The 25,425-nt window shown below is 46.4% G+C and overlaps 6 protein-coding genes across 6 annotated transcripts; 1 reads left to right on the top strand and 5 right to left on the bottom strand.

Moving 5' to 3' along the window:
- Nucleotides 1-543: 543 nt before the first annotated feature.
- On the bottom strand, nucleotides 544-13,772 carry PADG_05568 (dynein heavy chain, cytoplasmic; the record flags this gene model as incomplete). Its single annotated transcript, XM_010762752.1, has 3 exons — nucleotides 544-999; nucleotides 1,085-13,410; nucleotides 13,487-13,772. 3 exons carry the CDS (start codon nucleotides 13,770-13,772, stop codon nucleotides 544-546), a joined length of 13,068 nt encoding a protein of 4,355 aa, XP_010761054.1.
- Nucleotides 13,773-14,118: 346 nt separating this feature from the next.
- PADG_11946 (uncharacterized protein) lies at nucleotides 14,119-19,072 on the bottom strand (the record flags this gene model as incomplete). Its single annotated transcript, XM_010762862.1, has 11 exons — nucleotides 14,119-14,186; nucleotides 14,514-14,696; nucleotides 14,825-14,981; nucleotides 15,043-15,228; nucleotides 15,293-15,800; nucleotides 15,865-16,265; nucleotides 16,318-17,388; nucleotides 17,438-17,620; nucleotides 17,670-17,790; nucleotides 18,028-18,720; nucleotides 18,777-19,072. 11 exons carry the CDS (start codon nucleotides 19,070-19,072, stop codon nucleotides 14,119-14,121), a joined length of 3,867 nt encoding a protein of 1,288 aa, XP_010761164.1.
- A 78-nt stretch (nucleotides 19,073-19,150) lies between these two features.
- Nucleotides 19,151-19,845, bottom strand: PADG_11945 (uncharacterized protein; the record flags this gene model as incomplete). The annotated part of the gene is made up of 4 exons (XM_010762861.1): nucleotides 19,151-19,210; nucleotides 19,267-19,370; nucleotides 19,423-19,619; nucleotides 19,682-19,845. 4 exons carry the CDS (start codon nucleotides 19,843-19,845, stop codon nucleotides 19,151-19,153), a joined length of 525 nt encoding a protein of 174 aa, XP_010761163.1.
- A 639-nt stretch (nucleotides 19,846-20,484) lies between these two features.
- Nucleotides 20,485-21,711, top strand: PADG_05566 (uncharacterized protein; the record flags this gene model as incomplete). The annotated part of the gene is made up of 3 exons (XM_010762492.1): nucleotides 20,485-20,681; nucleotides 20,773-21,049; nucleotides 21,130-21,711. The coding sequence occupies 3 exons, from the start codon at nucleotides 20,485-20,487 to the stop codon at nucleotides 21,709-21,711; spliced, it is 1,056 nt and encodes a 351-aa protein (XP_010760794.1).
- A 128-nt stretch (nucleotides 21,712-21,839) lies between these two features.
- PADG_05565 (uncharacterized protein) lies at nucleotides 21,840-23,174 on the bottom strand (the record flags this gene model as incomplete). The annotated part of the gene is made up of 5 exons (XM_010762491.1): nucleotides 21,840-21,857; nucleotides 21,915-21,998; nucleotides 22,068-22,659; nucleotides 22,838-22,847; nucleotides 23,027-23,174. 5 exons carry the CDS (start codon nucleotides 23,172-23,174, stop codon nucleotides 21,840-21,842), a joined length of 852 nt encoding a protein of 283 aa, XP_010760793.1.
- Nucleotides 23,175-23,623: 449 nt separating this feature from the next.
- On the bottom strand, nucleotides 23,624-24,801 carry PADG_05564 (porphobilinogen deaminase; the record flags this gene model as incomplete). Its single annotated transcript, XM_010762490.1, has 2 exons — nucleotides 23,624-24,372; nucleotides 24,507-24,801. The coding sequence occupies 2 exons, from the start codon at nucleotides 24,799-24,801 to the stop codon at nucleotides 23,624-23,626; spliced, it is 1,044 nt and encodes a 347-aa protein (XP_010760792.1).
- Between the last annotated feature and the right edge of the window lie 624 nt (nucleotides 24,802-25,425).

Here is a 25,425-nt window from a genome sequence, read left to right as displayed (position 1 = left end):
GCCCCGAAGAGGACGGGTTAATTACAAAGCAGAAGGCTATATTGTAGCTTAAAGGGGTGAGAAAAAAGGTAGAAGGTTCTCAATATAGTCACAGTAGTAGCAAGGAGGGAAAATGAAGAGATAGAAGACATATAGAATGGCGACAGGGGAAAAAATAGGAGTACGAAGGAAACAGGTAATCTCTAGGCCAGGGGATTGATAGCAATACATTAAGACGAAGAGAAAATCAAAATAGCAAGCCAAGCCATTCTAACACATTGGTACAAAAGAGATGGGTTAAAAAGGAAGGAGATCAAAAGTGATAGAAAAAGTAAGAAACGAAAGGCCAGAGAGTAGAAAGGGAAATTGTAGTCTGGGTATATCCTCCTGTAATCTTTCCACCAAAACAAAGCACGAAAGAAAAGTTGCCGAAACAGTAAACCAGAGATATATGTATGCCCCAAACGCCTAAAAAGGCGCTTGTTTTTTGGCCTTTTTCATGACTCTTATAAATCAACAAAGAAAAAAAAAAAGCAAATCCACCTCCTGCTTCGATTTTCTTAATCAAATAGCTGCAGCTTCAACCATCAGCTGCTCCCCTTCATCAAGAAGGGTAGTCACCTTCGCAAGATTGGATATCACCGCTTTGCCATATCCAACCAGCAGCAGCTTCTCTGCATTGGCCGGAAGTCCCAGGTACGTAGGTGGCTCGCGCTCGGGGAGGCGATTGACCCATTGGACGAAATCTCGAATGTTGGTGCCCGAGGGCAGTTTGAGGCATTCGTCGCCTTCAACCCCTGGGACAAGATTGTGCTCGTCCTCGAACGCTGCGGGTGTGAAAATGGTGTTAACAAGATTCTCGAGCAGTTGGAAATCTTCGCTGTCATCGATTTTCCCACCATAAGTTTCTGTGATTAGGGTGCGGAGTAGATCCCATGGGAATTTCTGTGGGGCAACGTTGGAACGACCTTGGGAGATTAAATCGACCCAGGTGTCGATTATAAATGCGGAGCATTCGTACTGTGTGGTTCATGACGTTAGTTGCATAGTTCAACATTTAGGTTAAGGAAGGAAAGTTGGAGGGGAGCGGATATAATTTACTTACATCACTGTCGTTAAATTCCCAGAAACCCTTCCATCCCAAGTTAGGTGCATAACGAAGCCTCTCCTGAACAACTGCATGTATGAAAGAGAGCAGCAAATAGATACGGGCTTTCTCCACGGGCGGTTTACTGGCTCTAAGAGACAAGGACGAGAGTGAATCCTTCATATTCGCACGAACACCCGCCGGCTGTTCATACATCAGCACGCGGGAAGCCCGAATGAGATTAACTGGTATCTTCGGGCTCGACTCCATGGAGAGGAAGAGTCTAAAATTGCTATGTGGTTTGAGAGAGTCCAATCGTTTCTCGAGACTCTGAAGCCAGGACGGTGCGAGGTGCACGTTCTTGACAAGAACCCATGTGCCCGTTGCTGCTGCGTTGCTGATAGCTTTGTCTGCACTTTCAAGTCCTTCGTTCGAACCCATGGCAATGTTTGCGCATGTTGCGCGCATGCGTTCAACAAGTCCATCCACTTTATAACTAGCATCGAAACCAGGGCTCGAGCTTAGGGAAATTGGTGCAGTGGCAGTGACCTGTTCGACAACATCCTTGAGATCTCCGCTGCCTTCAAAAAGTTCCCGCCCAAAGACTTCAGTAACAAAACGCTCAGCTGTAGGGACGAATCTGTCAATGCGGAAGAGTTTCACCAAGAGAAGCGACCGCAGTTGCTGGTCACGTGGTATCGTGCCCTCCTCCCATACTGTAGGGACAAAATTCTCTGCAAACTCTTCTGTGAGGAATTTTTCCCAATCTTCAGAGGTAACGGAAGCGATAGTTGATTTAAAAAGCGACATTTGCGACGCCTTGGCCATCATGGTGTCTTCAAGATTTTTGTCTAAGGATACGTCACACCCCTCAACGCTCGTGTCTAGAATAGTGTCGATTATGCCCTTATCCATTGTATAAGGTGAAGCCTGGGCTAAAAGCATTGCAAGAGTAATTCGATCCTTTTGGAGCAGACCAAATGAAGTTCTTTGATAGGCAGTGATGAACAGGTCTTGGAGAATAATGTTGACTCTCGCAGCATGGTCCTTTTCCTGGGCGAGGCGTTTATTTTGATGAAGTACCGTGTGAAAGATATTGACAAAATAATGCAGGGAGAATTGATAGAAATGATTGAGGTGATGAAGTTGTTCCAGGACAGCGAAAACAGCACTGCAAGACCGCGCAATGATGTCATACTGGAGTGTGATATGTTCAACTTCCGTCATAACCCCCTCAGTTTCGACCATCTTATGCGAAATTTCACCAGCTTCCTTCTTCAATGTTTCCAGGGTCTCGATGACATTGTCGTCGTCCAAAATATTGCCTCTAGATTCATTTAAGGCTTGAAGGAGGCGTTTCTCCAGTTGGCGTAAGTGAATCTTAAATTCGCCTTGAAGTTTAATGAGATTGGTTCGGCGCTCATCAACATCAGGTCGCTCGAACTTCAGGACCTCATTAAGGGATTGAGTTTGCAGGCTACTCTGAGTGACAGTAAAGTTAACGAAAGTCGTTCTACTGCAGATGTCCGGTGCAAAGGTTGCAGAGGGATCTCTTGTTGACAAGAACAGTTTAAAGGAGGGTGAAAAGTCAATTTCCTGTCTACCTAGTTGGATAAGGACACGGCCACCAGTCTTCTGGTACTCTTTGTTGAGAACGTGATTTAGAATAGGATCCAGATACTCGGCATCCTGGATGAGGATCGGGTTTCCGAATCGCAATGCGCTCTCCAGCTGTTTAATAAACGAGTCATCAAGGAAGCTGGTAACAGTGAGCTTCCGATCTTTGTTCTCCTTTTGCAAAAATTCGGTAACGCGGCCAGATGGGTCAATGATAAGAGGGTATCTGTTGAAACGCTTCAGAATAATCGCATTTTCTGTGCAAAGATCATCCACCGGGAGCGAGTGATCTTGCCAGGAGAGCCTCTCGTCGGCGTTCGACAAAAACTCTGTAATAGGGTTGTGGGGCTTGAAGCTGATACCTGACTGGGATAATTGGTATAGCCAGTCATCGATCATCGATTTTCGGAATTGCTGATCATACAGACCACCATATGCAAGGAAGGCTGCCGCAATGAGGACATTTCCGACAAGAGTGGATATCTGCGTCTCGAAAGACTTGCTTCCTTCTTCCCAACGAGACCTTTCAGAGGAGAGGCTGTCAAGCAGACGAACACTTCGATCAACCTTGAACTGCACGCGTGACATTTCCGTCTTGATGGCTTGGGTTTCGCTGATAAGTCCTGCATATTCGATCTTGTACGTCGCGATACTACTTTCCAGAATGTTGATGGTATTTTCGATAGCCTGTGCTTCGGCCTTGGTTTGCAGTGCCTGCTGTTCTAAGTGTTCGACTTCATCTCGGAGAGGTCCGACTCGATCCAGGATTTCTGAGTAGTTCACTTGAGCTTCAACCCATTTAACAAGTGGCCCACATGCTTTGCTGGCATGATTTACTCTTTCGAAGGTAAATTCGTCCTTGGTAAGGTAATCACTTTTCATTTTGTTCCTGAGGGGGCGGGTCATTTGCTTCTCGTTGTCGTAATTGACAATGCTGGCAATGAAGTCATCCCTACGGATAATCGCTTGGATAGTCTTCCAGCTGTCCACTTTGTGGCCAAGTAGCGTGCAGACTGACTCAAGGGCAAGCCGGACACTAGCAGGTGGACTTCCCATGGCACGGACTTCAGTAAGCTGCTGCCGTTTGATATTGCTTACACTCTTCTGGGCTTCAAGGACCGCAGGCTCAGCCCGAGCAAGATCGCCGAGGACAATTTCTTTCCGTCGGGCTACTTCCTTTTCTTGCTTTTCAAGTGCCGCCTGAATTTCAAGAGATGCCGCTTTCCGTCGCTCAGCCTCTTGTTGATCAGCGACCATACGTTGCAACTTTTCGTTTGCTTCCACATCTTTCTGTTCGAGTTGACGCTTCTTCTCGGCAAGACTCTGACGCAATTCGCTGACCTTTTCCACAGTATCACGGAGCTTTTCAAGGCCAACGTTCAAATGGCGTTGCTGTTCCTCCAAATCTTCGCGCTTCTCATTAAAAAGTTTGACATATTGAGCGACAAAGTCGAGATAATGGCGTGGAGTGAGATAAGTTGTTCGACCCTGCTGCTTCAGTAGGCGTTGGTTGAATTTCTGAAGCGAGTAGTGAATATAAACCATAGAATTAACAACGGTTTCTCGGTGGGACGCTGGGAGATGAAGACCACGATAAGCAACTGGAATGCTATCCGGTGCAATGAAGTTGGGCTTGTCAAGATCCACGGATTGGGTAAGTTCCGAGCCGACCTGGAATAGAGCCTGGTCTGACCAATCGCCGAACCAGTTGAGGACGCATCGATTGAAAAGCGCGGGACTTGTCGCGGCTTTGGAAGAGAGGCCATCCTCAGGAGGATTCATGGTAAAAACAACATGTAAATTCTTGACAATTTGTTGCGTGAACCATTTGTAGAGTTCCTCCTGGGAGTCTAACAAGAGCCCTTGTCTCTGTGCGCCCTCCTTGCAAGCAGTCATCAACGAGGCAAATTCGTCCCCTTCAAAGAGACCGGGGACTTCAGCGTTGGCAAGAAGAGTATTCATCCGTTCCAGGAAGCCTGAATCAAGAACGTTGGACTCGTCCATAATAAAACAAATCTTTTCGCCTTTACATCCTGCTCGTCGGAGAACACTTCTGAGATCTTCATCAAAGTCTTCAGCCGAGTATTTTCCATGGACCTTGATTTGGAACACTTTGAGACCATTCATCCAAGCAACGAAACGGGATAATGTTGTTTTACCGCTTCCGCTTACACCAATGAGAATGAGATGCCCTTGTGGCTGGCGGAACACACGGTCGATGCGGAGAGCATGCTCTAGGACATCATTGAAGAGAACAAGAGGCACGTCAACCTCTTCCTCGCAGAAAGTCTTCAGTCGGGCTTTGACAAATTCACGAAGCTGCTCCTGTTCAACTGGGACGTAGTTCTTAGACAGCCAATTGGAGAACAAAATTGGGGCCTCCAATGCCTTCTGTTCGTCCATTGTGGGAAAATTCTCCAGTGAAATGCGCTTCACAGCATCTGAAGTCCACTCTCTTTCGTCTTCACCGACGAGCCTATCCTGGAACAATCGCAGGGCTTCATGGGCCCAAATACGAACAAGACCCTCAAGAGACAAATTCTCCAACGGCTTTATTGCTTCATAGATACCACGGACCCATCTTGTGAGTTCTCGAGGAGAGTAAACATAATGAGGTTGGATCGCGGGTGTGAATCTAGCTTGAGACTCTAGGTAGAATTGAACCATCGCTTTGGTTAAAGCTTCAGAATATCCACGAAGCAAAGGTATAATCTTGAGTATAGCAGAGTTGAAAGTTCCATAGATTTGCATAAGGGAGAGCTCACCAGGATAGTCGACCATGATGAGGGGAGCATGACGAAGGAAGCGTTCACCAAGAGGAGTACGGCCAGCATCAGTTGGAGGATTACAAGCACCAACAAATTGAATGCGATCAAGTGTTACCCAAGTTTTATCCGTTGTCCGCCAGAATCCGTTCTGCTCAACAAGCTGTCTCAAGAAGGAAATCGCGCGTTGAGTTCCGTATTGATCGGGAGCCGGAAGATTTATTTCGTCACAGAAAATCACCAGCCAACGTCCAATTTGGTTGGGTGACATTACCACGCCATTGAGGGTCTTCTTGTACTCGCAGTATTGTTCGAAAGTCTTAATCAGGAGATCTGGAGTTGTTGCACTAGAAAAGTTAAGTCCAACCACTTCCATGTTGGGAAGCTTCCTCAAGGCTGAGAACAGTGTCATAGTCTTTCCGGAACCAGGAGGACCACAGAGAAGAAGTGGCTTGTGTTCTGCAAGCCAGGAATAGAGGACATCTTCATGGCGAACGGTGTCCAAGGTTGGAATGATGACATCGGTTTGCGTAACAGAGTGAGTATTTATCTCAACAGATGGCACTTGTGACTGCCAGCTAATCCATTCAGCTTTGGGTAGAGAGACGTCAAAATCGATGAGGGAAGAGGACTCATTAAGCGGTGGCAAGTCAATGGTGGAGAAGCCCGTGACATATTCACCAAAGGATTTTCGATCTCCAAGGGGACAGTCACCAGTAAGAGACCAAACAAGGGCCAAAAATAACTTCTTTGACAAATAAGATTCTGCTTGCTCTGGATCCAATGGGAAGTCAACGTGCTGAATATTGTACTCGAGAATGTTCCGGCAAGATTTGTTCAGTAAACTGAAGAGGGTGTTGAGAGCTCGAATATCACTGAATTCCATGATGTGATTATACTTCTTTGCTTCTTCGAGCGCTATGAGAATGAGGTCGTCATTCTGAAGTAGTACCTCCAGTAGGTTCGCAAGCATATTCTGTGTTTCCAAGGTCTTTGTGGAAGACTGGCCGGAGGGAACGCTATCGTCGTCCAGATCTTCAAAGGTTTTTGTTTTCAAAGACTCAATGTAGTTGGTAACCATCATTTTCGGGGTGACAGTATCATCGCTAAACCAGACCATACCGCATCGACTGACAGTAGCAAGAGTAGCGTATTTAAGAGTCTCCACTTCGAACACAATCCGAACATTTGGAGGCAGATTAAGACGTTCACCATTTGGAAGAGTAAGCAACTTATTGTCATCCAACACGCTGTTAAGATTTTCAACCCATTCCGGATCAACATCTCCATCAAAGACAATCCAGTGTCTTTTTGCGTCCTCTCCGCGAAGGTTATCCACAATCTTTCTTAAAATTCCAGTGAAGAGACCGTCGGTCCATTCCCGTGTAGTGCTATCAAGGTTACCATATAAGGCTTCCTTAGCCATGACTTTCGAGTCAATAACATGACAAACCCCTTCCACCCCTTCCACCCGTTGCAGGGCCTCGAGCAGTGTCTTCCACGAAGCACTCTTACCAGCTCCCGACCGTCCAACCATCATTACACCATGATGGATACCCTGGATCTGATAGAGTTGCAAAGTCTTTGCAATCCATGTGTCGCTAGCAACGTAATGGTTTTCGACAGCGATATCACGAATGGCTTGGGTAAGCTTGTCGAAGTTTGCAGGGATATACACCACCCCAGGGAACTCGTCAGCCTGGATCTGCAACATGGTTTCGACATCCTCGCGAATTAGCTTGGGAGCAATTGTTTCTTGAATACTCTGAACGATAATTTGAGGTTCAATAATTTCGTTGGGGCCAAGGTCGCCATCGCAGTTTGCAAGGCGCAAGCGTTTGAGTCCGCCAGAGCTAACTAGTACACTCTTCAAAGCACGGAGACCAAAGTCATAATGAGCTTGTTTCGTCAGGCGTTTGGCGCAGTGGTCGAAGAATGGTACAGTTTGTCTAGACAAAGGTTTGGCCTGTTTGAAGCCCTGGGAGAAAAGCATCACTTCCGCAATGAGTTCCTTATCGGGCTTGGACATGGCGACGCTACGGAATAACTTCTTCAAGTTGTCAGGAAGGTTAGATCGCCCAGCGTATCCAGGATTCATAGTAATGAAAATTCCAGTGTTCGTGTTGACTCGCAGGCGGCGGCCAACAAGGTCAATTTGCGCTTTCTCCTCGTCATTACTATTCTTCAGCCCGATCTGGATATTTTGAATTTGCTGCGAAACGGCCGACAAAATTCTCTCCTCAAGACGGTTGAACTCGTCGAAACAACCCCACGCGCCAACCTGACAAATCCCTAAGAAGATTCTGCCCATTGCTTGGAAGTCAAATGTATCGTCGCAGCAGAAAACTAGGGTAAATCGACCAAGCTGCAGACCTAAGGCTTTGACTGACTCGGTTTTTCCGGTTCCGGCTGGTCCATAAGGAGAGCCACCAAGTCGTTGACACAGCGCTTGAGTGAGGGTCAAGAAGCAGCGATCTGTCAGCGGAGTTCGTACGAGGCGTTCGGGAACCCCAAGATACTCAAAACCATAATCCAACTTCGCGTTGGCCATGTGGACGCGCAGTCGTTGCAAGAAGTCTCCTTCAGCTTGGTATACATGTCGCATTTGTAACAGCCAGAGGTAATGAGAAGGAGACGTGGCGTTGAACTCGATGAGTTTCGCAATCGAGTCTCGTTGGTGAACAAATTCAGTAATCATATGCTCGCACTTCTTTCTTGTGATGGGGTCCAAGTCTCCAAGGACGGTGACAGCAAGCAAGTCCAAGACTCGCACTTGTGCATCATAAAGCGTGGGTAAATCCTGGCCACCGGCTTCTAGAGCGGCTTGGACAGCCTGGGTCCAAACGGCCTGACTACTAAGAACGACAATCTGAGCAGGGTAGTTTGCGAGGAAATCATTAAATGCCGTCTGGTCGACTTCGGGGGCCCTATATATGGGTTCAAATTGTTCGATAGCCTCCGCAAGCAGTTCCGCCAACGTTAATTTCATATTAATGTCCAAAGCACTGAGCCAGTCATTGATTCTGGGGGTCTTAACAGGAGACACTTCGCGTTTCAGCCTGACTTCTTCTCCTTCCTTTGAACTAAAGCCAACAATATTGCTATCATCATCCATCAGCAAACCAGATAATCCTGCAAACATTTTCTTAAAATGCTTCGCCACACGGAGGGTGTCGTTGCTGTTACCGATGATTTCAAGTAGATCCTCGTCACCAACGAAATAAAAGCGTGGGAAAGACATGCGTTCTCGTTCCAAGTATTCTCCGAGAGCCTTTTGAATTTTATGAAGAAGTTCCGCCAACCGCTCCAGGGACTTTTGAACACCAGTAATAGCAAGAATGTCAAGAACAAACGGGGACTTGTAGACTTTCTTCATGACAGCAAAAAATTCCGAGTTGATATTCTGGAACCGTCCGGACTCGACAGGGAGCAGATGTTTGATATCAGCATTACCAGTGAAGACTCCTTCAAGATACACCCATTGCCGCTGGACGTCGATCCAAACATCGAAGAGAACGTGGACTCTGTTCAGTTTATCTTCCCACGAACTGGCTTCTTCTTCAAACTCCTTATAGTACGGGGAATGCCTCATGGCCTGGAGAGAGTTGAGGTTTTCGCTGCATTTGGCAAAAAGGTCGTCGAAACCTCTGATCAAGCGGCACTTGTTTTGGTAGTTGACAAGGTCAAGAGAGTAGTTTTGCCATGTTTCGCGAACCATCTTCAAAAACTCCTCGAGGGCCATTTCGCCTTGTGCTTGAGCAATAATGTCACGGATAACGGATTCACTAGAGGTCAGTTGCAGATCCCAAACATCACCAAGGGTAAGGGAAGTTTGAGAGAAACGCTTCCCGGGCTTAAGAGCTTTGAAAATCTTTTGCCAATGCCGCTCTCGAACAGCCTCCGACTTCATGTCGGAAAGGAGAGGATTGACTTTGAGCAATTGGCGCAAAATATTCTGGATATGTTCGAAGGCAGCGTACTGTCGCATTCGACTCGGCATTTCCTTCGTCATCTTGATGAGCTCGTCAAGGGATTGGCGAAGCTTTCTCGGTTGGATGCTATTCCAAAGCACATCCCTAAGCTCATTCAAGCTCTTCCAGATTGTCGACAATGCGGCCCAGACAGACATGAAATCCTGCACTTCTTCAAGCACTGCAGAAAGAGCCGTTTCAGGACTCCCAGGCAGATCTAGGGCCTCCTTTGCTTTCATAACCATTTCAGATTCAGAGCGTAGGCTTTCCAGTCGTGATTGAAAGGAACTTAACGTTCGAGAAGCCTCCTCTGGAGGTATCGAGCCGGATACGGGTTTCTCTTCATTCCACTGATTGATGATTTCAGAAATCTTGTTACTGATCACACGATCCTCCGCAATGATTTTCGCCTGAAGTGCATCAGTCTGATCCTGCACAATCTTGCTCTTGCGTTCAAGAAGCTCGCTGAGGGCATTCCAATCGTCGCGAACCTGCTCAACATGTAACCAGTCGCCGGGGAAGTGGTAACGTTGGCGAGTTAAAGTTGCCTGACCTTGGAGGAAGAGTTCAACCTCCGGACCCCATACTCGTGCCTTTCGCTTGCACCGTTGGACTATGGTAATGAACGAAACGGCATGTGCAGTTGAGGATGCTTCAAGCGTCTGGCTCTCCAGGTCTTTCTTGGAAGTAACAATCTCATCGTGAATTTCACGCATACGACTCGCAAGCCTGCCGCCAAATTTATGCAAAATTTCATGTTGCCATTGGTCGTATCGAGCATTGACCTTGGTCTGTACTTGTTCATAGTCGATCCTAACATTGCCAAAAGACTTGCCAACTTCAGAGGTATCAAACGTCGTGCGGCTTTTACGGATTTCTTGAAGTAGTTGCAGCCATTGGGATAAATCGTCGCCAAGCACATCATACACTTGGGAGGATTGAAGATCCCATAGTGACTGGAACTGTAGCCATTTATCCACATAATCCGAGATCTCTTGTAGTCTTGCGCTAACCACCGAATATACTTCCACTAGTTCGCTGGTACAATATTGAGGGAGGTTTGTGAAGTGGGTTTCGGAGAGTAAAGCCTTGTCGGTCTCTATGGACATCTTATAGCGTGATGACTTGATTTTCTCCAAGTTGCAAAGAATTCCAACCCACTGGTTAAAGTGATCAAACCAGCTTGCTCTCGCATACTCAAGAGGAGGATCGAGGCGGAGCACTTGGTTTCTCATGGAAATCTCATGGAAAAGTTTTGGGAACTCAATGGTATAGATTTGAGTTTCGGCGTCATCAGTTGCCTTTGAGCTCTGATTATAAACTGGTATCTGTCGCTGGTTGCCGTTCTCGTCATATTTAATCTCCTGGAAGGCAACAATCCACTCCCTTATGGCCCGATGTAAACGCTCTTGTAGAATGAGTTCGATTTTCCGATTCATATTCGAGACCCAGAAGCCGAGATTTACATAATTTTCTAGATTCAATTTATCAACGGCGTTCTGAATCTCATCCAGGCGCTGGCGAAAGATAGACGCATCGTATGGGCAGGTTTTGAGATCCGAAATAGCTTTCTGTATATTCTCATTAATTTGAAACAGCGTCGAAGTTTTCGATTGGAGAACGGAAGCGGAGACTGCAAATTTGCGAACAAATTGAACATGTTTGCTTTCGCTTCGACCTTGGGCCAGTGAAGGATCGACTGCCCCATTAGCTATCACTTGCTTGACGTGGAGCTCATAGGAATGGATAAAAGACTCCCAGCGCAAAGGAAGACCTTTCATAATCAAGGTCTGGACGTCGTTTTTGTAACCACTCAAAAGAATAGAAACGTCAGCCATAGACGAGATCGAGCGCATTGTTTGTAGAACCGTTCGGACGCTTTCGATTAGGCTAATAGCATATGGGTATACTCGTTTAGCTTCCTTTGAGATGGTATTGATAGCATGCGGAACTTGGTAACTAAGCCAGACAAGGTTTCTGACTTCCTTGAAGAGCACAATAATCTGCGGATCGAAATTCACATCAAGTTCCAACGCGTTTCCAGCAGCACGATTACGGAAGATTTTAAAGAGGCGACCGGAAATAGTAATATTTCGTCTTTGAACGTCCTGTAGCCAGTTCTGAAATATAGGTCGCGTATCGAGCTTCTTTCGGAACATGTTACCTTCAGCCTGGAGCTTTTGTCCTTCAGCGTGCAAGTCCCAATCTTCACCCAGAACGTCCTCAACTTTCCGCATATAACCATCAAGTTGTCGTTCGATTTGGCGAGCCCACACGATAGCACCCGATACGGGAGGTAGATCTCGCAGCTGCGCCATTGGGCTAGCTTGGGAATTGCCATACTGGTGCTTGAATCGCTCATGCAGCTTGGCAATATCGTTCTTCACAAGTTCGATCAATTCGGACTGGTGTTTGCTAATGGCGCTTCGGATCTTGGGTCGGACAAGCAAGGCGTTGAATTTTGAAAAGACACGGAACATTTCAGTAGCGTTTTTTGCTGTAGCAAGACGGTCCTTAAGACGCGCAATTATGGAATTCTCTACTCTAGACGTGCGTTCGTTATACGAAGCTTCGGCCTGGATCCATATCTGAGTACCTTCTTCTGATACATCCAAAACGTCAACGTCTTTCAAGGATGCATAAGCTTGGGAAACCTCCTCCAAAGCATCGACGTCACCAATTTCCTCACCAACGACAGCTCCATCACCATCAGCACCCGACGACATGCCACCATGACTGGCGTTGGGCCTGAGTACGTTCACAATGGTACGCTGGAGTTGTTCGTGATTGTTGCGGAATGTATTTATATACTTCAGTCGATCTTGGATGGCGCTATGCCGTGGTTCAACTTTGATGGAGATAAATTTCTCGTTCCTTCGTCTTATGGCATCACGAGCAACGTTTGTAAATTCCTTAACATTTTCATCCCAAGCCCGCCAGATGACCTGAGCGGACCTCATCAGAGCGCGGAATTCCTTAAATCCCAAGTGCATAATTGATCTCCCATGGATGAGGGTACGTATTTGAGTATCCAAATCACCGGAAATAGCCTCCACTAGCAACAGCGACCGTTTAATAGGATATGGGCATATACGAAGTTTCTTGTTTAAATGAGAAAAGATGAGATTCAAGGCATCATGGACCTTATTCAGGGAGGTGGCAGACAAGAGCTCATCCAGCGGGAAATCTCGCATTAATTGGTTGTATTTCTGAACCGTCTCCGTAGTTTCTTTTAGCCCGGTATCTGCCGAAAAGCTGAGGGTTACATTATATCGTTTCGCGTGCCGGAGGATATCCATAGTCAGTTGGACTCCGTCACTTCGTAACTGGTTCTCGATCGCTTCCAGCGCGGTTTCCATCGACAACCAGAAATTGATTTCCTGGATTGCAGAACCCTTGATGTCATCCCGGGACATTGATGTGGTGGTTTGGATGGATTTAATCCACCCGTTTACAATGTTTTGGATGCTGTTCAAGACCATGCTATTTTCAAGCACAGTTGCTGGGATGAGATCAGCAGAAGGTTTAATGCCTCTAGCCAGAGCCTCGTCCAAGGCTGCTTGAACAACTTCATGCAGTGGAAGATTCAGTACTGGAATTTCGATGTTCTCCTGGAGCTGCAGGAGACTTGATTTGAGTTCCGCAATCTTCTTTTTGGTAACTGGCACTCCCGTCTTTGCATCGTTATTCCCCCTTCCCTTCACACCACTAACCCCTTCCTGGTTACGTGTGTAGGCATCGAAGTATGGAGAAATAACATGATTTACAAATGTGTGAAGTGCCTGGAGAGGAGACACAGTGGCTGTGCCCTGATTCAAGGTCATCTGAGTTAATGAAAGGAAGCCCGGAAGATTTGTGGCATGGACCTGAGCGGAGATTGGCAGGTTCGGATCTATGGGCTGAAGCTGTCGAGTAAAAGCCATAGATGCAACGGTCGTAGGTGAGAGGGCTAACTCGAGAGTGAGTGTATAAATATACCTGGCCGGAGAAGCTGTTCAAATACAAAGAAATCAGCGTTGCCATCTCAGATTTTTATTTTCACGTATTGAAAAGAAGATAAAACATACGGGATCCCTCCTCCTCTCCATTGGTCTGCTCTGTTTCCACCGCATCCTTCTGGACATATAACGCAACCTGAGATTCACTGGCAAAGCGAGTGCACCTCTGGATGGTTTCAGGATACTTTGCCTTAGATAAGAAGCTTCCCGCGCTCTCTAAGTCTGTTTTCAGCGCATCGAGAGTGCTCTGTAGAGTCTCTATCAAATACTGGACTACAGTAGCTGGATCGACCGATGGAGGTTGACTCGAAGGAGGAATCAGGCCGTTGGGCACCCCTGGCGAGACGACCTCCATTGTAGACAAGACACTATGAAGATATGTGGAACGGAATCATGAGGTTCGGAATTCAACGGAAGAAGAGGGAGCTCCAGAGCCTGTAGTACACTGACCGATATGGCGTGGTCGTTGATCAGGGAAGTCAAGTAAGCTGGGGATGTGTATCACCGTTGGAAAAGGAGAACGGCGTGCAAGGAGCAATGCAATGCGGTGGTTTGAGCTCCTGCCTGTAAATGTAAACTTTCTTAAGGTTTGTTGTTTCACGCAGCGTGTCTTGCGGTCACGGGACGGGGCCTTGGCAATGTCAGGGGCAATCACACTAGTCCGTGAACGGTCTAGTCTACTTCATTTCGCTAGAACCTGCCTAAACGTTGCGGGAAGCCTCGAACTTCGTCCAAGCCTCCTCCCCAAGGTCGGATCGCTGCTTTGATGCTAATTATACAAAAAGGAAAATGTTGGTTTGAAGGGAAGAAAAAAAAAAAAAAAATTGAAAAACGCTCCGACACACATCGGGGGATTGTTATTTCATCTCTTTGAGCTCACGTGCTCTATAAACACAAGTCCTCTGGGTTGAAGAACTAATCATAGCAATATTTTGGGTTTTGTTTTTCAAGTAAGGTATTATCTCGAAACATCGATTTAAGAGTTAACACTCGCACAATCCCGTTTGGAACGAATTAATTACCCGCATATAGTCATCTCTCTTCTTTTTAAATCCCTTTCTCTTCGCCTTCCCTTTACTTGTTGCAACGCACTCACAGCGGTATATTTCCCGGAACTTGAACGCGGGAAGCCCGTCCAATTTCGCAAGTGCGTTCTCGCTGGCTTTAACCTTTGCATACCCTGCGGAGGATGCAATGCCTTCCGCTACAAACTCGTCGTGGATAATAACCGCTGCAAGCACCCGGTGCTCTGCGGCATCCACAGAGTCTACCTCACCGGCTTTCAAGCAGAAGTTGGTGCATCCAAAATCAATCGTTAGTCGGTTGTGTAAGTATGTCTGCAACTGGTATTAGCTACCATCCTTGTGTGCATGTACCGGGCATGAAAGCTGTGCGAGGAAGGGGTACATGCCGTTGGGTGCTTGTTAGCAAAAGTATCGTAAATGCTCATATCCTCGAAGTACTTTTTGAGGCACTGCTGGAAGAAATCTTCCACCACCTCAAAACTGAAGTTCGAGTCGACAAATATTGCGCCGATATATGCCTCCAACATATCTGGCAGACACTATTTACAACATCTCGTCAGTCCCCCGCAACTTCAATACTCAGTGAGCCAAATCACCCACCTTCGGAGGGTCACTGGTCGTTGTCCAAAAGTCTGGTGAATCGATGCTTTCAGTCTCAGTAGCTTCAATCTCCTCCGCATATCTAGTAATTTGACCCAAAAGAGCTTTGCTAAAATAAAGGAGGTGTCTATGTAACCCCAACTTAACAGCAACTGCACCCAAAAACTTATTGGAGACCATAGCCATCTACCAATCGTTAGCTTTATCCCATTACATACCATCCTCTCATTTTAAGGTGACTAGAAAATACCTTATGTTCCGTGAGCCATTGAGGATCCCGATCGGGATACTTGTGATACAAATGTTCGACACAAACCATATCGAGCAGCGAATCACCCAAAAACTCTAGTCGCTGATAACATGGAACTTTACTCCATCCCGTTGGGTATGAAGCGTGGGTGAATGCAGACGAGAGAAGCCTTGGGTACTTGAAACGGTAGCCCAGACGATCCCCAATCTGTTGAGCCAGGTCCAGTTGAGTATCATCCGCCTCTGCGATCTGATAACGAGGCAATGAATACAATCCGACATAGCTCTGCCAGTCCGAGACCTGATGATTCTCGCTGTTTACAAAGGCAGTGACTGCTTTGACCGCGGTGTCAAACCGATGGACTCTTCCCCCAGACAACAAGGAAGCACCGATCAAAGCCTCACAGATATCCGCAATTGATTTATCGGCTAAAGAATGTTTGTTTTCTGCTGTTTCAGACTTGGCCTTACCTTGAAGAAGCTTAATACCCTCAGGATACCAATTCCGTCTGTGGAGAGAACCCGTTGTCAGTGAAGGCACAAAAACAAAACACAGGAACTCTCAAAACGAACCTTGAGAAACCCTGTGTGCGGACAAACTCATAGATTCCAAGACTCATCGCAGTGTTAAATAGGTTTTGATTGCAGATCAAACACATCCTTTTGACATGAAAGTCGAACTCGTCGTCGTCAGCGTTCATCGCAAACAGCGATATCGACGTCGACATTTTCAGAAAACAGTCTCCCAAAAACTCCAGGCGCTCATAGTTCTTGCCCATTCCACGCTGGAAATGAATCTGTTCAGCTCTGTGTTCTTCTGTATTGTCCGAGTCTTTTGTCAGAGCTTCGAGAGCGAGTTCCGGAATGATGGTCAACTGTAGTTTGTTGCATGCCTCGAGAGCAATCAGGTAGGACTCAATGCGACTAATCATCGCTGGGAAAGTAAACGCAAATACAGCCACCGGCGCGGGTAACTACGGAAAGTTAGTGCCTCTGCAATTATTGCAGTCGGGAAAGCTCTCTTACAGCAGAAATCCTCAGGGGCTCCGGACAAATATAATAAGACGTCTCTTCTCCCTTATGCTCCGTCGTCCTATCCAAGAGGTTTCGGCGAAGTCGAACTAACTCTGCACGAACAACCGGCTGGTTCCAATCACATGTCCCAAGAAATTTTAGACGAGATTTCTTATACAAACTTATACAATAATTCATTATGCTGTCCATATACCTTCTCTTTGCCATAGTTGGTGGCGGTGGATCTGAGGGACGAATGTTTAGTTCCAATTCAGACGTGAAATAGCGATATCTGTCATCCCACTTGTCGAACATAAATATGTTTTCCAAAGAACTGCGTGGCATGTCGGAGGTCCAGCAGATTTCCGGGTTCTCCTGAACATGCTGGATAATTTTCCAGTCAATAAGTTGTCGCAGGTTTGAATCCTCCAATACGTTCCCATATTCCAAGCTTATCGGTGCAAGCCAGTATGGCATCATGGCTGGTTGGTGATCGTATACCTTGTGGAACAAATCCTGGAAAATCCTAAGCGTAAACGTGGTGAACAGGTCCAACTCAGACTGCGAAACCTGCATCGACGCTCGTAGAGGGATTGAAACAACATCGCACTCTATGTCAGTCTCAAGATACAGCGGAAATACAGGAAATTTGGGCAGTGATTCCCGTGTTAACAACACGAGAGGTTGATGCACGCGCCGTAACTTCGCAGAGGGCCGCAAGGTCAAAACAGTGGCATGAACCTCATAAGGGGTCATGCCACGAGACTTCTCCCACAATTTTGGCTTTACCATCATATCATATTGATTCGTTTTCTTCGATTTGATAGCCAATTTTGCGTTCCTCATAAGCGGCAGTCTTTTGTGATACTTAGACAGGAAGTAGTCATCGAGAAGCCCGTTCTTCCTGAGCATCAAGCATGTTTCAAATGCGGCAGATTGTTTGGCAGACAGCTTCGCTACTGCTGGTCTTCCCGTCAAGCCTCGGACAGGGGATTTCTCGGGGAGCACGACCTCGCAGACGAAAGCACCCCGTATTCTATGAATGAAGTAATTTGCTCGGGTTGACATCTCATTCTCGTATTGCTGGATGCCGTTAGCCACCATATGCTTCATGATTATATTTTCTTCTTACCAAAGAACTTGCATAATGCGCAAGGACCGCAAGCGCAGAGTTGTAAGTCAGCTTTGAGCCAGTGCTGGGAACGGTGAAAGTTTTACGGCATCTTTCCTTATACAAAAACTTGTCCAATTCGTCACTTGCACCACGGATAATTCTGTCTTCAGGGAGAGATTCGCAAAATTGCCGCATGATGTTCTTTGGAGTTGTTAGTTCGGAACAGCCGAATTTCTCATTCTATACTAACTTCTGCCTCCTGAGCTTCATCAAGGCACCGTTGGTGAATGAGATTATCTCGTTCCATCATGTGCGCATACTGCATGTCATAGTTAAAGAGAGGAACAAAAATTTTTGGGGGAGCAATCATACTACGGAGTTAGGATGCCGAGCGCGCCCCCGACTCTGCACATACTCGATCATTGTTTTATAAAGATCGAACCTAAATCACTGTAAGCTCCACACTTGCTGATGAGAGAATAGGAGATGAGTGTTATCACCTAACAACTAAATTGCAATCTGGTATATCCAATCCTTCCTCGGCAACAGAGGTTGCAAACTTCACAAATTAGCAGGACAACTAGAGAAGTCAAGAATACGAAGAAAACAAACACACCAAGCAGTTAAGCTCTCCTTTACGAAATTTCAGCAGTGTCCAAAATTGCTGTCGGAAGGAGACCTTTTCGCCGCCGGCTTCGTCAGTGCGAACACCAATAAGCACACCCGTCCGCATGTGCCGCGTCCCTATTAGTGAAAACAATTCTCCTAATAGCCTCGCAGAATGCCGTTTCTCCACGAAGACAACGCATTTTGTGTCTGTGTGCCTTTCAAAGTACTTTGAAAGCTGATGGTGCAACAGTCGTACCTTTGGGCTGAGATGTTCGGGACAGTCAACCGGAGTATAAAAGGTGTGATCTTTTATCACCTTCACAGCTTCGCGAAGACTCTTAATCATTTCATCAACTCCCTTAGTGTGATTTCCAGAGCTGGTACGTATATAACGCCTAGAAATGCTCCCTTCCAATTTAGGCAATGAGGGCTCGTCCAATACGATAGTCCACAACCAATCAGAGCACCATCTCCCCAATGTCGAGGTGGCCTCCAAGGAACAGATGAACATCTTCTTGAGTACACTAATATTCCCAAATTGTGAATGCATGCTTTTGTATAAGTCGGTTTCAAAAGCGGGATCCAGTCTATCGTAGACCCATTCTTGTTCGGTTGGCCGAGCTACCGATTGCCGCAAAGCATCTAAATTAGAGGCAGTTGCAATCTGGCTATCGAGCAGCATCTCCAGTGATCTATTACGACCATTAGTAGAGAGAGAGATGAGGATGGTAATGTCGGGATGGTATACTTTACAGCTGTTACCACATCAACTTTCGCATCAACTGGGGATGCTGTCATGCCAAATATCTTAGGCCTATGTTGTGACTCAGTCATCTGTAAATAAAAGTCTTTTACAATCCTATAAATTCCATCAGCCACGGACACAGAATGGGCAGAAAACATGGAACCTTCTAACCTCGCATATGGATGGTCTTTTTTCGTATGATGGGCCTCATCGAAAATAAGAAGATTGATCTGTTCCATCTGGATAAAAGAATGAAGCAAACACTGATATAGTACTTCCGCCGTGCAGACGATGATCATGTTTTTTGAGAAGTGCCTTTTCCAGGTTTCCTTGCTCCATAAGTCAGTCTGCAATGCTCCACAGAATTTATCGATACTTTAATCAATATTTTCTTTCAGGACGGCGGCTTGCTGGTACACAAGCGTCACGCTATCGACCTATTAATCAGATATTTAGATATTTACTCTTAGCTTGGGAAGGTAGCAAGACAAACCAAGAAGAATGATATACGGGGCGGTTTTCCCCTAGCTCGATCAGCCAATTCGATTCGAATCATATGTTTGAGCAAGAGTACGGCGATCAATGTTTTGCCCGATCCTATCCATATTAATATCAATATACAGAAAAGCAGCGATAGAGGGCCGCATACCAGTATCCAACACAGCGATGATATTCGTTGTCTTCGCCTTCTCAAACAGCTCCAACTGGTACTCTCTTGGGTCGTGGATGACAGATGCGAAGTCCTGCTTTGCCATCAGTTTCGACATAGAAAGCTCACTGTCGTTCTTCACTTTCATTGCCTTCTGAATATCCTCAGCCGTAATTGTTTCAGCTCCTTTGGACAGCCTATGTGAGTCCATTCCATCAGAAAACGCAAAGTCGGCTCAAGGTTAATAGGGGATACCAACAGAGATTTGAAGATTTCGTTTTGTTTCTGTCTTCGATCTTCTGGCTCTAGTGAAATCTGATCAGAGCTGTCTGACTCGCTATCCGATCCACCAGGGTCGTCGAACACTACAGGGGACTGATTTTCTAGGACCATGAGATCCACGTTTTCTTCTTTATCTTCCATCACTTTCTTTGGGGAGACAGGACTATGGATCACGCTGTGGTCAATGGTTCTGTGAGAGGTCGCTTGTCTTGGAAGGCATCAGATCTGGTAAAGGAATCAAGATATTGAACTGTGGATATAGACCCAAGGCAGTGAATGAGAGTAGAATAGTTCAGAGGAATAGGCCTCTTGAACAGATGGAAATGGGTATGAGATAATCCTAATCTCTTAAAAAGCCCGGATCTATGTAAACAAAGGAAAACAAATCCTCCATATCCGATGCAGATGTTGATGATCCGTTGGCTCCGCATGAGTCTGGAGGATAATATGAAAGAACAAGTGCAGAGAACAAAGAAACTCATGTTTGGATTTTCCTAATTGCAGGTATATACATCACATCCACCAAAACATCTCATTTCTAGTAAGATTAGAGGCACAATTGGAAATATACTCCTTTTCTTTGTTGGTTTCGGGCAACAATTTACAAAGTTGAGGTTGAACTCTGAGCAGTTGAAGGGGTGCAAGAAGCTTAAATTCACATGACTTTAACCTCAACCTCTGCCAAAGTTCACAGCGCCAAAGTAAGTTATCTCCCAATTAAAGACCTTTATAAAATACCTCAACTATCTTCTGTATATACCTGTCGTTATAGGGTCAACTATGGACATACAAACCCTCAGCTCTCTCTTCTCTCGCGCGAAATCCCACAAAAAAGCTCTGGACACAGCATCTTCAGAATCTATAATCCAGCTTAGTGACGTTATCGCGGAGTTCGAAGAATGTCAACGCCGCATTGCGCATCTGTCCCTATTCAGTGGCAATGAGTCGCTAGAGGACATCACCACTGGAGACCTACAGTTCGTAACTATATAATTTACTATTCTTCTACTTCCGGCGGAAAAAAGAACAAGCCATACTAAACGAAATGCTGTTACCCGAATGCCACAGGTACCTCACAGTTGATTACATCCTAGCCGATCTCCTTCAAAAATCGTACAGTGCAGATCGTATTAAGAGCTTGCAGCGCTCACGGGACGAATACGAAAAGTATCTGGAGTGTTTAGATCAGTATGGCCTACTCTCCCCGAACGATAAGAGGCTTCATGAAAGTTACACGGATAATCCGGCCTCCTTTACCCTGGCACCTTTGAACGATGCAGCAAAGCGAAGGGATATTAAGGTATCAAGATTTAGAGAGGAGAAGGAGTTGAAACAACGGCTAGAGGTTTATATGCACCTACCCCATAGTCCACAATCCACTCTCCACAAAAAGCGGATGCTAATCAATATCATGAAAATTGGCAGCATCTTTCGCAAAACCAAAACGGCATGCAACACGACGAAGATTTAGTTCGACAATTGTATCTAGCTGAGATTAAGCTCTATACACATCAGACATTCCAGGCCCTAGACATGCTATCCCAAGAACTATCTATGCTCACAGGCGCCCAAAGTGCACGCCCCTCTGCTCATCCCGTTTACGATCATGATGCAAGGAAACGTGACCGAAGCGATAAGTCTGGCTTTCCCGAGCGTTTGGATGTAGGGCTCGGACAAAATACTCGTGGGGGCGGAACAGGGCCACTCCTAAGCAAGAGCGGGGTACCACTACAACCATTTGTCCTCACAAGCAAGCGAACGGAACTTCAAAAGGGGGTCTTCCGACCCGGTCATAGCCTCCCGACTATGTCTATTGATGAATATCTAGAGGAGGAGAGGAGGCGAGGGGGTATTATTGAAGGGGGTGGCGAGCAGTCTGGCCAGCCGAAGGAAATTGACGAAGATGACTTGGAAAAAGCTGACGAAGAAACCATGAAAGCAAGAGCGTGGGATGAGTTCACGGAAGATAATCCACGAGGATCAGGTAACACTCTAAACAGGGGCTAATAAATCCATTCGATCGGAAGAAGATTTTTGGAGAGTATCATTGAATATCTACCGCCCCTGGTGTCACCTTGGCATTCACTTCCCGCCCTATCTCTCTCCTGCACTCCAAAAGAGGAGGGATGGTGAGGTCACCCCTGGTGGTAATCCTATGTTAGCACATGATACCTTTTCCCATACATATGAAATCGAGATGGGACACATACACGGAGAGGGAAATTCTGTTTTTCCAATTCTGGCCACTTGCTCAGCAGTAACCCAAACAATTCGCGGGTCAAAATCTCATATCCCTACAAATTAAACACTCAAGTCAGTTTCGTGAAAAGCCCACTCAATACAGAAAACACAAACAGACATACCTTACTACCAAAATGCAATCCATCAATAAAGTACTCCCTCCCAAACTCCGTCGCCCCAGGCATTCCCGAGCCGGGCAGCCTCTCCTTCAGATCCAGCTTATCAAACCCGCCCCCATCAGGCACCTTCTCCTCGCACGCAAATTTAGTCACGGCAGTCCAAAAGTCCAACACAGCCACACGATCCGTCTTCCTTTCAAACTCTTTTCCAATCTCAACAATTTTCTCCGCAAAGGCCCGCTTTGACGCCCAGGTCCTATGTCCCCTTCCCATCCTCGCAACCGACTTCAAGACACCCTCGACTTCAGGCAGGTGGTTAACAAGCCCCATTCTGACCGAGGGGATGTCCACTGGCGGAGGTGTGATTAAGATCACTTTGGTCTCCTGCGTGCCAGAGTGATCTACGATGCTGTTCACGTAGTATCGGATGTGTTCCTCGAATTCAGGGAGGGGCACGTAGGGATCTGTGTATGAGAGGCAGGCGTCATTTGCACCAAGGAAAATAGATATGAATAAGGGTGCAGGAGGACCGCGCTTCTCTATCACTTGAATGATGTATTTTTCAAAGGTTTTGCGGAGGCTTTTTGTTGTTTGTCTGGTTTTTGGAAGAGGGTTTTGGGTTTAGATACAGCAATTGCATTTAGGGGGTGGTTATTGCACATATGGGAATAGAGATATAGAATTTGATTCCTCAACCTCTAGAGAGGAGGGGTAGCACTTGAATCCTTTACCGTCCGGGAAAGAATAAGGAAATCTGCTAGGATTCAGCTTACCCGGAATATCCTGCGAATATTTAGACAAATCAGCACTGGATCAATCAAACCACTTTCTCTCTAAATCAACATCGCTGCCAGCCAGCATCGAAAACAGCATTCTATCTTTCTGACCCACGCAACTTGCCCATCTATCCTGAATCAAAATATGTAGGAATTACAAAGAACGAAATACCAAGCACAACTCACCTGCATTAACAACCTCTACCCTCCTATCGTAATATTCACCCAGCTTCCATGCAAACCCATTATCAGACTCGTAACGAGCGCGCTCCGTCAGCGAGTCTCCAAACAGGTAGATGCGTGGGTAATCATTTGGTTTCGTTTCTTTAATCATAGTTAACACATTGAAATAATTTCTTGCTTTGGGTATGGGGCTATGCACTTGGGGCGGAAGGTTGGGGATATCCTATGGTTCTTATGGGAGCGAGATGTTGACTGAGTTGTTCGGTGCAAGGCTGCTGCAAGCGGCTGCTCATCGAGTCACATGATGAAAGTGGGAAATCTGTAAATTTATGAAAAAGGGAGCCGTAGACAATGATTGTTTATTCATTGTTTTGGACCCGAGAGCCGTAGACAATGATTGTTTATTTCATTGTTTTGGACCCGAGTTCTATATCATGACTTATTGCCTATTTAGATATCAGCGGTATCCACTGTAGTTCCGGCAAATCTAACATATATATGAAAGCATCCACTATAGTCGCCAGAGCCATTTTCGGGGTATCCCTTCATATCGCAGTCGAAAATAAAACGAGAAAGAAACGCAGACAAAAATCCAACCAACTAATTCCCCCAAATCTTCTTCTTCTGCTGAATAACCTCCAATATCTTCCCCGCACCCTTAACAATCAACTCCTCCGCAACCGTCTTCCCAAACCACTCCGCCTCCGCCTCCGACCTAATTTCCGCCTCCATCTCAACCTCCACAGCCTCTTTCCCATCCACACTGGCCACAATAGCCCTAAGCCTCAACTTCTCTACCTCCCCCTGCCCTTCACCCTTCACCCACTCCGTCTCAACCCCGAGCGGCGCACTACAGCCGCCCTCCAATGTCCTCAACAAACTCCTCTCTGCCAAACACGCAAACGTCGCCCTCCTATCCCCAATCTTCTCAATCATCGCCCTCATCCGCTCATCGTCCGCGCGTATCTCAACCCCCAACGCCCCCTGCCCAACAGCATGCAGCATCTTGCCGTTCTTCGAGTCAAGGAAATGGGAGATGCGCGCACCTTGACCGGTACGCAGAAGGCCAGCAGCGGCTAGAATGATACAGGTAAATGGTCCGTCTTCCGCGTCCAACTTTGCTAATCGTGTCTCAATGTTTCCTCGTATATCCTGGGGTTTGAGATGGGGGTAGTGTCGTGATAGCTGAGCGATGCGCCGGACGGAGGAGGTCCCTACTACGGATCCTGCGGGGAGTTCTGCCAGGGTCATTTTTGGTAGACCCTTTTTGATGACTAGGACGTCTCGAGGATCTTCGCGGGGCACGACAGCGCCAAGAGCACAAGGTTTGGGGAGCTGGGTTGGGACATCTATTTAGAGAATGGGATATATTTGTTAGCTTGTTATCGATGAGCATGTAGAGAAAGAAAGGAACAGCCCGACGAAACAAGTATTGGAATGATCAGATGAGACAAATAAAAATCAAGCAAAAAGACACATGTACCCTTTAAGGAATGAACGACAAAATCAATCTTCTTCGCGACCAGTAGTTCCTCAAGCTCTTCGGTCCAAAGATTCTTGGTGGTGAATTCGCGAAGCGGGGTGACTTTATTCAAGTCCCCCGCAGTATCCTGGGAGTGAACCCTGAATTCATACTCCGGCCAGGCGGCTTTAAGCGAAGACCGTATTAGATCTGTTTGTAGCAGGGCAAGTTTTGACTTGCGTGTGCCAATTGTTAGAGTTGTTGTCGGCGTCGTTCCGGGTGCCGGGTGTGTTTGTGGAGGAGGGGCAGATGCCATGATTATAGATGCGGAGGGAAGGGATTCGCAGCAAACACTATTCCTTGCATAAATAGATTAGTTAGCGGATTGCAGAACTAATCCGGGTCTATCGAGGCATCGGAGGCAATTGATTTGATCGTAATAATTACGCACGCAGGGAGTAGTTGAGCAGATGAAACGCAGGTAATTGTGTATTGTTCGGTTTTTGCAGTGCAGTTGGAGGAAATTTTAAGTTCCGCCACCAGAAACTTGCACCTGGTTTGGTTGTCGAAAGAAGTTTACAGTCAATGTACGCAGTAGTTGGATACAGTTACACAGCCATAACTACAGCAATTTTTAACATGATAGAGGTAGAAAGAAGCCGGTAAAATAATTATAACAATATCAATGCCGCAATAAAAATTATCTCCCAATTACGTCACCAGTCGCGGAATTTTCTCTCTGTTCCGGTCTGCTCTGGTGCTGCCAGAGAGAGGTAACCTCGGCATCGGGCTTAGAGATAGCTTCATACTTCAACCCGCCCATCGCCCATCCTCACCTCATTCCCTTTCCTCCCTCTCGCCACACGTCACCGAAGACTCTCAAAGCATCGCTATCCACCATTCCGTTCTCTTTACATGAGGCGCTCTGTGCTGAATTCCT

The sequence above is a fragment of the Paracoccidioides brasiliensis genome (assembly GCF_000150735.1).
Source record: "Paracoccidioides brasiliensis Pb18 unplaced genomic scaffold supercont2.6, whole genome shotgun sequence".
Lineage (NCBI taxonomy): Eukaryota > Fungi > Ascomycota > Eurotiomycetes > Onygenales > Ajellomycetaceae > Paracoccidioides > Paracoccidioides brasiliensis.
Note: the sequence above shows the minus strand (reverse complement) of the source record. Positions and strands in the feature narration are given on the sequence as shown.